The 13190-nt window shown below is 40.8% G+C and overlaps 1 protein-coding gene across 1 annotated transcript; it reads right to left on the bottom strand.

Moving 5' to 3' along the window:
- On the bottom strand, positions 1–4070 carry cx39.4 (connexin 39.4). The gene is made up of 2 exons (XM_031323077.2): positions 3812–4070; positions 1–2104 (listed from the first exon to the last, which is right to left on the bottom strand). The coding sequence occupies exon 2, from the start codon at positions 2093–2095 to the stop codon at positions 956–958; it is 1140 nt and encodes a 379-aa protein (XP_031178937.1). The 5' UTR covers positions 2096–2104; positions 3812–4070; the 3' UTR covers positions 1–955.
- Between the last annotated feature and the right edge of the window lie 9120 nt (positions 4071–13190).

Genomic DNA, 13190 nt, shown 5'->3' with positions numbered 1-13190 from the left:
TAGATTTGTGGTACTTTAAGCTTTATTTTACACAAAATATAAATATTAACACTTGTATTCATATTCACTTGTATTCGTATTCACATCATTCATAATACCTTAAACATTAAATACAGTTTTCACATAATAAGTAATTTCCTTTCATTTAGTTTGCACATTTCTGTACCGATTGTCTTTCAAACCGATGCTTGTCTTTCCTCCATTATTCAGCTCTCATACTCTCATACTACATACTACACTGGTCCTCTCTCTCCCTCTTTCTTCATAGCTAAATTATGATGATTACTGGCAATGATAAGCCATTTACAATACCAGAATTCCTCTGGTTTGGCTTCTCTTAATCCATGTCTTCCGCAGTGTGCATCCCCAAGTCACTCGAGTGACCAAAACTCACTGGGTGAAAGGGGAAAAGTACATTGTGTGTGTGCATGCATGCCTGCGTCCACGCAGCCATTATCCTCTTGGGAGCAGAGCAGGATCCAGAGACCAGTACATTCCACAGTGTGGACAGAGCCATGGGAGAGAGAGAGGAGGAGAAGAAGGGGGGTTTCAAAGAACTCCAGGGGTGCAAATCTCAGAGGAATATGCTTAAATCTGGTTGTACTGCATACTCTCCCATACACACTCGCACAATATCCCTAGCCCCTCTGCAGACCTGTTGCACAGGGGTTTTTTTTCTTCTCACTGTCACATTCAGCACTAAAAGCCATACAATGTGACATCAAGGCATATTATGACTGCCATCGTCTCTCATTGTGGAGTCTCATTTTCTTTGCCTTGGGGAGTGTTTTGAAAATGTCCATTTATCTGGTAAATCTCTGCCTGCCTCGTAGGCATCAAGTTCACAGTGCAGTAGTTGTTCTTTGTTTGAGCTCTCACTGTGCACTCCCGAGAGTCAAGTGTCATGTGCAGGATAGGTTGAAAAAACTGAAAGACTTCACCACATCTGACTGCGTCATACATAATGCTTCTGCTTTGAGTGTCCCTTATGGGTAACCTTTGTGTTCTTCCCAGTGTGCTGTGCGTGTTTCTTATAATGGACTCTAGGGGAATGGGTTGTCTTCATAGCCCCCATGCAGTTCACATAACTGGGAAGCAGGTCTCTCCCGGCCTCCCCAGGTCCCCAGTTCACTTCTATTGCCAGATCCCCGTTGCTCTCACAGGGGTTGGGGTAGCATGCAGCCCCACCCTGCACAGGGAGGTTAACATGGCTCCCTGCTTTGTAAGACTGCGACGCATCCGCTTGGAGTTCTGGAGCCTCCTGTCGGGCCGGTACCTGCTCTGACCGAGGTAGGTAGTCTTGTTGCTGGGCACGGTAGCGTTTCTCCAGCCGATGGGAGATGGCAAGCTGAAGGAGGTGGAGCAGCTCGACGAGGTTGAGGAGCAGGGAGATGGCAGCGATCACCTGAGTGTAGATGGTGAAGATGGTCTTCTCCGTGGGTCGAGAGACAAAGCAGTCCACGGTGTGAGGACAAGGGATCACCGTGCACTCAAACTTTGCTGCGATGAAGAAGCCATCGTAAAGGAACCACAGCCCTAGGATGAAGCCAACTTCTAGGAGGACTTTTAACAGGATGCTGAATGCATACGCACACAGCAACTTGCCTTTCAGTTTCGGAGCCTCAATAGGAGCCTTGTCAGCTTTTCTACCTTTACCGCCCTCTTCTTTCTCCTTCTCTTCTGCATTGTCTTTAGTCACATTGTTATTGTCCCTTATTCCTTCCCTCTTACCTCCACTAACACCTTGTTCTGCCTCCTTCTCATCCTCCTCTTTTTTCTTGTCCTTTCCAGCCCTTAAAGCCACATATCCAAAGTAGAAGATCGTCGGCGTAGAGACGAAGATGACTTGGAGGACAAAGTAGCGAAAGTGGGAGATGGGGAAGGCTTTGTCGTAACACACGGCAGTGCAGCCAGGTTGTCGCGTGTTGCAGACAAAGTCCGCTTGCTCGTCATCCCAGGCAGATTCGGCGGCAGTTCCCAGTACCAGCATGCGAAACAGGAAGAGCACAGTAAGCCATACGCGGCCAACACCTGTCGAATACTCCTGGCCCTCCTCCAGCAGGTGCTCAAGAAAGGACCAGTCAGCTCTGGACATCCTCTGCTCCTAAGAGGGACAGTTGGTAGATGAAGGATGGATGAACAGATGGGAGAGAATGAGAGAATGTTTGAGAAATAATGATTTTGTATCGGGTGCCTGGACCCCGCATTACCTGCCTTCACGTCTAGTTGTGGTTGTTATGCAGGTCATATAGTTTATCCACTTTTTCATTTACTGCTCCATTGATGAACATATTGGCTTGAATGTGCCACTTTACACCAATTGGTATATTTCATTTAATTTTTATTAACGCGCAGCTAATACACATATTCAATGATTCATAAAAGGAAAAACTGAGCTGAGTTTCTCCAAACTTTTCAGTATAATGGTTTCTTTCTTTACTGGCGAACACATGTATCTGGCCGCAACGTCTCCCTCCCCCCCATTAGTTCTTCCATGAGCTCACACCGTCGTTAGGGTGGTCTCCAACTCCTCATCATCATCAAGATGTGAAAACAACAAGGCCCCCATACCCTTAAATGAACTAAAACAAAAACACATGGTACTAAAGTTTAACATTTAATATGAAAGGAAATAGTGTACGCTTTCCTTGTTCGCAATAAAACTGGAGTGAATGAGTCCAAGAGAGGCCACTTAAACTTTTACATACAGCATTATTATATACATTTATGTCTCTAATTGAATTTATGAACCAATTAACGATGAGTCAATTCATACAGCGACTGATTTCATAACTGTATTGGGGTGGGGGTGATGGAGGTTGAAAGTCAGTGAGCTCAATGACACACACACACACACACACACACACACACAAACACACACACATCTGAATAAACATCCTGTGTGGGTGGGAGAGTTGAGGCACTGCTGTGACACTTGTCCATTTGTTTAAACTTTGTTTTTTTGTTATTTCTTTCCCTCTGTGATAAGAAAACTTCCTAATAGGGCAAATACAAACTCTCCTGGCAGGATGAGACAAGACAAAGGCCTGCCAGGGATTCTGGCCTGCTTAACAAGCACAAAAATGATAAGTGGACTGATAGTATTGTACATAATATTGAGTGTCTCTAATCTGTCTTTGATCTCCAATAAACATATCAAAGAACTAACATACTTGTAATAGTTCACCATACGAGATAAAAAAAATAGCATGAAATTTAAGTGTAAACTCCACATAACGTATATCATGGTATAAAATATAATGAAACACTATAACCAAGAAATCATTAGTCTAAAGTCTAGTTTTCAAGTATTGTTTAGCCTTGTTTTTGACATATTTGAAGTTATTATATTTTTTATTTAAACCATATGGAATATATAAAAAACATCTCCAGCAAGACAGGCTAAATAAATGAATAATCATAAAACTGAATATTTAAAACCACAGATTCAGTATCATGTATAGTGAAAAAACTAATGAAATACAACAGAGATTCAGAAGTTTATCCTCTTACTCACTTTAGAAATACAGAAGGTGATAAAATAATAACACAAAAGTACTACCAAAAGTCAATAAATGAGGTGTTCCAGGCACTGTACACCCCTTGTAGAAATGTTATTCTGATAATTTGGGGTATTAAAAACAATATCTGAACAATACACTTGTTGACAACTACTGAGAACTAAGAAATAAGATGTGATTATGTCCTCATTACACAATCTAGCCTAAGTGTTACTTATTTATTTTTTGTTAGGGCGACATTAGCAATCCTAATCTGTTTGTTTATGTAAGTAATTGGAAACGATTCTTACCTTTCTCTCTCGTGAAGCGGGGTTTGTCTCCTTATTGGCGTACTGGTCTGCGCACTCAGTGTACTTTTTATGCCTCCCTCCGCTCCTCACAGTAGCGGTCTGCAGCACGAGTGTGCTTGTGTTTGCCTTCCTTAAAAAGAATCGATGTAATCGGAAAAAAGTGGGGAGAACTTTCCCATGCCTGCTTCATTGGCCCTCCCTCAGGATCTTGATTCAGGAAATGGGATGGATGAACCCAAAGTAGCTCTGGTTGAATGCGCTCGGGATTTCGGGGTTTAACTTTGTTTAAAGACGACCAATTTGCATTAATTGCACGGGAGTATCGCTTACTTCGCTTAATTGAAGGTTAGAGGTAAAGAAGCTTAAGAAGTCGAGGCAAGAATGGACAATATATCCTACTGGAAAGAGTGAGATGGTGTTTTAAAGGGAAAAAAGGAACCCTTTAAGTCAGTCAGTGCAGCACTTTTATAATAAATAAACCCATAATCACAGCACCATAATTAAACTAAGAACAGAGTAAAATGTCATTTTTCTCACCAAGAAAATAGACCAGCCTCCTAATATCCTCTGACTGACTATCTGCTGTATTATTCTCTGCATCCGCCTGTAATCATGTCTCTACCTGTGTCCCATCTTATTTTATGGGATAAGAATACATCATCAAATGACCGATAGTACTTCCATGCAGGCTCATGTAATTTTCCATGATGCCACGCAATGGCGCCAGTCTCCTTATTTCCGAGAAGCACATGACGCACCGATCAAATGGAGCCCCATTACTTGGTTTTTGTTGTTGTTGTAGAATCGATTCGTTGAACTTCTTATCTGCATGATTTCAAGAAAGTCAAAGCTTGTTACTCATCAGTATCATTAGTTTTGCTACTGTCTTACATTACATAGCTACTGCAGACTTTAACTATAGCCTACTGTGGAGGAATTGTGTTTAGGGTCAAATTGTGTTCCTGCCAATTGATGTAAATCGATTCAGGCCGATTCAAGTACTGCGCGTGAGGTACTTACTTATTTGAGCATTAGCATTTTCTGCTACTCCACACTTATACTCCTTTTTTACTCCAATACATTCATTTGACAGTTAATTCTTTATTTTCAGATTAAGATTTGGATACAAAACAAATGATCATTTTATAAAAATGATGCATATGTATATAAAGCTTTAAAATTAGCTCCATCTTGGCCAAGTACAACATTGAAGTACTGATTATGCATCATTAATATTGATATAATATACCACTGTCAGGGGCTATTATGAATAATACATATTTTTTAGTTTGGATATGTAAGGTACACCAATATTTCTGCGTTTTTACTTAAGTCAATATTTAATATAATGGAGTGTTTTTATAATTTGGTATTGCTATGTTCACTTAATCTATGTTATGTAAATGATCTGAGTACTTCTTCCTCCGCTGGAATAAGGTTAATAATTAGCTGCTTAGTAATACGTACTACACAGTATTTACCTAGTTGAATTTACTTACAATGTTATAATTTAATCACATAGGCTACAATTTGTGTTATTAATTTAGTAAACACATAAAATGTAAGTTACAGCCCGAGTGTGCTGATGTGCTAGACCCAAGTGATTTAAAGTGATTTAAGTGTATGTTGTGTATTACTGACACTACTAATAGGTTGTAATAGTACAGTATTAGTTGTGCCCATTCAAATAATAAAATAACCTACTTTGTGGGATTATAGATAATAATACATTAATCAGAAGGAGCTATGTTTTCTGATGCAAAATATGCACAAATATCTCACCTTGTGTTTGTGCTTATTGGAAACTGTAGCCTGTCTACTTTTTCTAGTCAAGGCCCAGACAGCCAGCTGGCTGTGCACAGGCTTTGTTTGTGGCTATAGCTAACCTGAACAAGACCAACATGTTGCTATAGTTCAGATTCTCTGTGCTTGAAGGTCTTTTTAGATATAATGCAAAACCTCGGCAATATACTGGATAGAAAGAATGCATCTTTTCAAAACGAGCCTTTCTCCTTCGGAAGATGCCAACAGAGTTTGTAGAGTAAATAAAAGGTTGCTGGAAGACTAGATTTAGTATCTTAAATCAATTTTGGCAGAAGCGAGGTTGCACACTGCTGTGAGCATTAAACCCAATGGCTTTCTCATGCTGCCAAGAAATTGAAACAATGATTGATCATGAACGAGTATTTTATCCAAATACATTTACTGCATGATAACACAAATTCAAAAAACAGCCTCGCTAGTCATAATACTGTTCAGCATCAAATCGCATGTCATTACATAGTCTGTACAAATCCAACTGCTCATGGCAACTCCAGTTATCACCTTCTGACACCGCACTCAGTCAAATTAAAGTCTTTGCTGAGAAGTCATCTCCTCACAGTCTTTGCCAATCAGCACTGCACCCTCATATGTGTCGATATGTAGATTATAAAGAGTTAGGAGGCTGGGTCCATCTACCTGGCTGCTACACAGAGCGGGGCTTTATAGAAGAAAAAAAAAAAGCCTGGTAAATTGACTGTGAATCATCCTGACAGATCAGCGTCTTGCTCTTTCTTTGGTCATTACATTCGTAGATGAATGGCGAGGAGGGAAGTGAGGACAGCCGACAGAGAGTAATGGGACTGTTTCCATTCAGGAGATGTGTTATGCCTTCCTGTGTTCGGTGTGTTCCTTCCCGCCGGTACAGATATCAATGAAACTAATTGCCAGCTTCAACTTCAATCAATTCCTCACCGCTGGACACATTTTAACATGGACTATTGTACTTTATGAGTGATTCAGTCCTGAGTATCATTGTACTCAATAATACAGATATGAATGTGGAATGGGAACTCTCATTCAGAGATGGATTGGAACACCAATTATAAGATTGAGGATTAAAAATCTGTTAAAACCTGTGTAATAAAAACAAGCATGTGTATCCTCCTCAAAGTGAAACAGAACTGAAAACAACAGAACGACCGGACATACTGACAGCCAACAAATCATGTCCAAGTTAGTGATTTCTTTTCATGAATAAGTAATGGTGGGAGTGTTAAAAAAAACCTTACCTTGTTTTGCTAAATGATTAACTGCAACCACTGCCTGCAGAAACACAAGCTGGAATTCCTTCTACCCACTCTCTTTATTTACTGACATGAGATGGTTGTATAGAGTTGAAAATACATTTTTAGAAAACACTGTGTCAAATAACATGTTATTTTTAGCCATTGTTTTAGGGATAGCAACATCGGTCGGACCAGTCACCGCTTTGGTCCAGGCTGAAAGATCTCAACAAGTATTGGAGGAATTGCCACAAAATATTGTACATGCCATGAGATTTTTCTTCAGACATTCATGGTTCCCAGAGGATGAATCCTAATGGTTTTGCTGATCTACTGATTTATCCTCTTGTGCCTCCAGCAGGTCAAACATTCCATTTGAAATATCCCCAAATCTACTTGATGGATTGCCACTAACATTTGTTCAGACATTCGTGGTTCTCAGAGGATGAATCCTAATGACTTTGGTGATCATCTGACTTTTCCTCTAACACCTACATGAGGTTCATATTTGTAGTTTTGAGTGAAATATCTAAACAAAAATAAATAAATTATTAAATTGCCATGAAATATGGTACAAACATTCATGGTCCCTTTAGGATGAATTGGTGATTATTAGGTCACATTTTTTAATTACCTCAGCCAAAGAGGAGATTATGTGTTCGGTTTTGGTTTGTCTGTCTGCAGTTTTTTTTTCCATAATCCTGCCGACAGGATTATGGAAAAAAACTACTGGCCCGATTTCCATGAAACTTGGTGGAAGGGTGTAGCACGAGCCAAGGACGAACACCTTCAATTTTGGAGCATATCTGAATCACGGGTCAGATACACATTATTTTTCACTTTTGTTAACAATACAGTATGGCCTTGGCGGAGGTCTGCGATCTCCGAGTCACCTTCTAGTTGTCCAGGACTCAAGTTTCCAACCAAATACCTGCAAACCTAATGACTTTCCCATTGGCCTGAGCTGTACAGTTTACGGCTAAGTAGCAAATGTTAGCATGCTGCTGTAATACACTTGCTATAACACAGCTGTACTTCAGGTTTAGTGCTTATTAGCAAATGTTTGCATACATGGTAAACGTTATACCTGCTGAACATCAGATCACATCACATGTGAGCATGTTAGCGTGCTGATGTGAGTATCTAACTCAAAGCACAACTGTGCAGCCTCACAGAGCTGCTAACATGGCTGTTAGTCTTGGTTATAATCAGTCTAATACACTGATATTTCAGCTCTCTGGTTCCCTGGATGATCAGTTGCCTTTATCTTATCTATGAGTAAATGTCATGTGAGGCTTCATACATTGGAGCACTGCATTTGTAATGCTGTACTTTCTCTTATGAAATAAATTTGTCTTAGAATGAAAAAAAATGTCTCTGTCGAACAGGAACGTTCTTGTGACATGTCAAGCAAAAATAATCTGCAGGACTAAGTAAAGATATCACTATTTGGGGTTACATCATGTGATATAATACTGTGTGTCTGTATTGTGTGTGTGTGTGTGTGTGTGTGGTGGGGTGTTTGCATAGGACAGCACAAGAATCACTCAGTCTGTCACATTAACAGTAGATTTCCAGCACAGAAACAAAGCGGTGTGTGTCTATCAGAGCTGCCTGGTTAATAAAGATGTCAGAGCTACATGAGCTATGGGATCCACAGCCTTGCATGTTGTTTGATGAAATATGCATGACACTGGCAGAGCTGTAGATCTTCTGAAGTGATATATATATATATATATATATATATATATATATATGTATATGTGTGTGTGTGTGTGTGTGTGTGTGTGTGTGTGTTGAAACCTCGTAGGCTGATGGGAGAAGGGTGATATCACACTAAACTAAACTACCACTGTGCCAACAGAAACTAAATACAGCTGTGCCCTGCATCTCATACATTCTATATCAGGTTTCTCCCCTTTTAGTGGAAAAAGCAGTACCAGCACTGGCTCCTGATTCTTTAGTAGGAATCCTATTAGCTTATATCTATGCATGACCAGTTTTCTTCTTTTCTCTTTTTCCATCCCATGTGTAAACACAGTGCCATGTCTCGCAGTTGAATTCAGGGTCCATATCCAATCAGAGCATTGCCTACATCCCCCCTGTGATCTACTTACCATGTGTCTTCCAGCCTTATTACGTCTATAGGGACCCCTCCCTGACAGGAGCTATTGATCTTAGCTAGCTTGGAGCGATGCCATGAAAGTGCACATTGGCAACTGATGACAAGTTTATTAGAAAAGGAGGACAGATCAGCAAGTTTTCCCCACATCAAAAGGCCAGAAGGGAATAAGCCATGGATAGAGCTCATCACATTTGTTTGGGGATCAATTGACAGTCCGTTTTTTTTTAAGGTGATCAATTTGTTTTGCCTAAAGGGGATAATGCACTCCAACCACAGGTAAACATGAGCCATTGCAGAAGCATCACCCTCTTTTGGGTATTTATGTGATACTGTAATTGGCTTCTTCTTTTTTTAAATGTCATTACTGACTTGTTTATGGATTGTTCATGTGAAATTGTTTTTGAATTTTACATCAATGGAGAACAGTGGATGCCTGCAATTACATTGCCTGTGATGTATGGATGTGTATTTGAATATGCTGATGGGATGTGTGGGATGGGTTGTGCAAAGTTAAATTTACCATTTCCAAGAGAGCCTGTGAGAGAGAAAGATTACCATTTGTCATCACCATTGACTTTCATTTATTTTCTAAAGATTGACTCCTATGGAAAATACCTGCATTGTTAACACTCAGGGCCCTATTTTAACGATCTGAAACGCAAGTATCAAACGCCAAACGCAAGTAGCTTTGTGGGCGGATCTCGGGCGCTGTTGCTATTATACCGGCGGGATAAATGACTCTTGCGCCCGACACAAAATCTAAAATGGGTTGGTCTGAAGTAGCTACATTACTCATAGGCATGGTTTGGGCGTAACGTGCAATAAACCAATCAGAGCGTTATCTCACATTCCCTTTAAAAGCAGGCGAGCTTGTTCCATGGCGGATTGCTATTATAATGGCGGATTTGCTAGGCGCACGCTCTTAATACATCCATGGGCGCACGGCAGGAGCAGTTAAAAAAAAAACAAACATACTTTCCGATGTTTTGGGCTCACTCTCACTGAATCACGAGGTTATGAATGCATGGTGATATTTTTGCAATATAGTCTAACATCATACCTCACTATAGACGATGAAGCTCTTCTGTCTCTCCTCTCCCGTGCTGCTGCTGGGGCATTTGGGTTAAGTGGCATCGGCCCATGCAATTCAACATCACATCTCCTTAAGTCCTCTAATATTTGCTCATTATGTCATCAACACATCCATGATTCATGGAGTGTTGTGTAAAACAAGGTCATATTTTTCCTTGTATTTATGTATGGTTTGCAAAAATGGGAACTGCTGGGTCCGTGAGATGAGAGAAGCAAAGTGTATGCGTGGTGTGGGTGTGCACACTCTACATTACGGCCAAGCATGCGCCCTTAAAATAGCATCTGAATAACGCGCCACTGATTTTAGACTCGGTTTTTCCTGGTCTGTGGCGGAACTGTTTTCTGAAACTGCAAAATTGCGCCGGAACACACCTCCTCTTTTTGCTGAACCGCCCCCGGGAGCGCAAGTTCATTACCTAATTTACCGACATGATGACATCATTCTTCTATAACACAAAATTGCAACTAGTAGGTTGACTTCATTCAAAGTGAGCCCGGGGGTCAAGGCCTTCTGACATTTGGCCTTAGCGTAGTTCGGACGAGTGCTACTGTAATGAAGATACAGACACATCTGCTGGCAGACTGTGAAGCAGGTGGCACAAGGCCGAGCTGTTCTAGCCTGTTGATGAATGCCCTGCCACATACATGAGGGGTGAGGGCGCGTGTTGTGTCGTGTTGGAAATGCGGATATTACACCTTGACCCAGTGAACCGATAAATATTCATTAGACTGCCTTCCATAGAGAGAGAGTGTATAGTTACATCTCAGTGGCCTTGTTATGTAGGACGATGGTGTGCCATGGCTAAGCTGGAGAGCAATTGACTAGGAGAGATGCCACAAACATAATGAGGATAATATACTAAAGCGTGACTTACTCTCCGATTCTTTATATGAGCATTAACACACTCTTGAGTGAGTAAAGTACACTTGCCTACAGCAAAGCTTAGGCCCCAGGGTTGCATGTTGATGTACTAAATGTCAGTGTGGGAGGTTGGCATGTTTAATACATATAACCCTCTCCTTCTACAATCACTTTATGAAAACTAGACCTATTGGGGTTGACGTGTGGAAGCATGTGTGTATCATGGCATGCAGATCTACATCATTCCCATATAGGCAGTTCCCAGCCGGATCTGAAACATCGCCTTAAAAAGTAGTCAAAGGCCGATGTGGTCACACTGTGTTCATGGAATTTAACACCAAGTGGAGTAGACTTTGACTAGGTTTCAACTCTGATATGAAGTTGACAGTTTTATCCTGGAAGTCAACACATTTATTTCTAGTGTCAGCATTCTTTTGTGAACAGTTAAACACACACACACACACACACACACACACACACACACACACACACACACACACACACACACACACACACACACACAAAGCGGCCTGTATCAGTGTCACTGACCATGGTGCTGAAACTAAAGGCTGCCATTGCAACCAAGCTGTTCCACAACTGTCAACACAAATAATGATACAATACTGGGGATAACTGTAAGGCACTTGCACATCACTTCCTGAGATAACTTATTGTAACTGCAAGATGCTGAATCCTCATGAAGTGCTGCAGCAGTAAATTAAAGTGTGTGTGAAATACTGTATGATTGCCTGTGGGTGAAAATCACAAGCTATAAAGTAAAACAATTATATTTTCAGAAAAATATCACTGTTTTTAAATAGACCTCATAGTCATTTTCATTTTTGAAAGTACATTAATATATCATGAAGCAGCTCTGAAATATGTTTTGCTAATGAAAGAGGGGGAGCACTGCATCCCCCACTGGCCAGTTGGGTCAGTTGAACAGAGGGATTATGAAATTGTAATTTAGCATCCTGTAAATGTTCAAATTATTCTCTAAAAATGTATAGCCTACATGATGGCTGCAGTTGAAAAGGACCTTTACTATTGAAGATAAAGAAGCTCATAGGGTGGATCCTGCTGCACTGGCTTCTGAGGAGGCCTCTGTTTCCATCTCTGTGGGAGCAGCAACGCTGAATGTATCATGAGAAATTAACACCGAAGGCGCTGCGCAGCGCCTGTGAAAATACCGGTCCCCGTTAGGAACTGACAAAAATATCAAAAACTGGGAGGCTCCAACACCCTCTCAGTTGCAGACGCCGCATATGAACACCTCTCTGTCTCACTTCTCTTTCCCTCACATATTGTAATGTGACACGTGCACGCCAAGTCTACCCATTTCCAGTAGTTCAGCTTAAGTTCAGGAAAAAATAAATGTAGATCATTATTATTATTGTTATTATTTGAAAGTGTCAGTCCACTTAGTATCTAATCATGCAATAAAACACTCATGCAATCATGAAATGACCCTAAGGATTATTGAAAATGACTCTTTATTCCCCCCTGTCTCTCTTTCCCTCTCTCTCTGCTCTGACCCATTTACAGGAGCTACTAAGTGCCTGACATGATGGCGTATTCAGAATAGGTGGCTACACTGCTAAAAACATTACGGGTGAGGTTTTTACCTCCCAGTAATGTATAGTCTGCACTGTAGTGATGTTGTGCGTCTATGTGAATGGAAAGTCCATATTTAGGTAAAAATCAATTTGATTCTTTAATCATCGCATTATATACAAAATATGATGTTGAGCCCCTACAATCATTACCCTAAAAGCCAGTAATGAGTATTACTTTTGTAATATCAAGTATGTTTTAGAGCAAAGTAATGAATTTGACTGGAAACCAATGACAAACTTAGTCATATCATAGCCTATAGGAATGATTTTGTTTGCAGTGCGCTCCAGCAAATCTGTGACCATATGCAACCCCATATTGGAAACACGTGGCAGACAGTCGGTCTGAATCAAATCGAAATATATATCACTGGTTGTTAATAGAAGAAGAAAAAAAAATCACTTGGCACTTTGGCTGAATGGCTTATAGATTGATTAATTTGCAGTGTGTTGGCCTATTTGGTCCCCGCGGTTTTATTTGGCCCCTCCTAGAGCAGCGGAGAGGGGCCGCTGAGGATCCCGTGGACCAATCGGTGCCTGTAATATTTCTCTGTGAACCAGAGAGAGAGAGAGAGAGAGAGAGAGAGAGAGAGAGAGAGAGAGAGAGAGAGAGAGAGAGAGAGAGAGAGAGAGAGAGAGA

The sequence above is a fragment of the Sander lucioperca genome, chromosome 16 (assembly GCF_008315115.2).
Source record: "Sander lucioperca isolate FBNREF2018 chromosome 16, SLUC_FBN_1.2, whole genome shotgun sequence".
Taxonomy (NCBI): domain Eukaryota; kingdom Metazoa; phylum Chordata; class Actinopteri; order Perciformes; family Percidae; genus Sander; species Sander lucioperca.
This window is presented reverse-complemented; position numbering and strand designations above follow the sequence as displayed.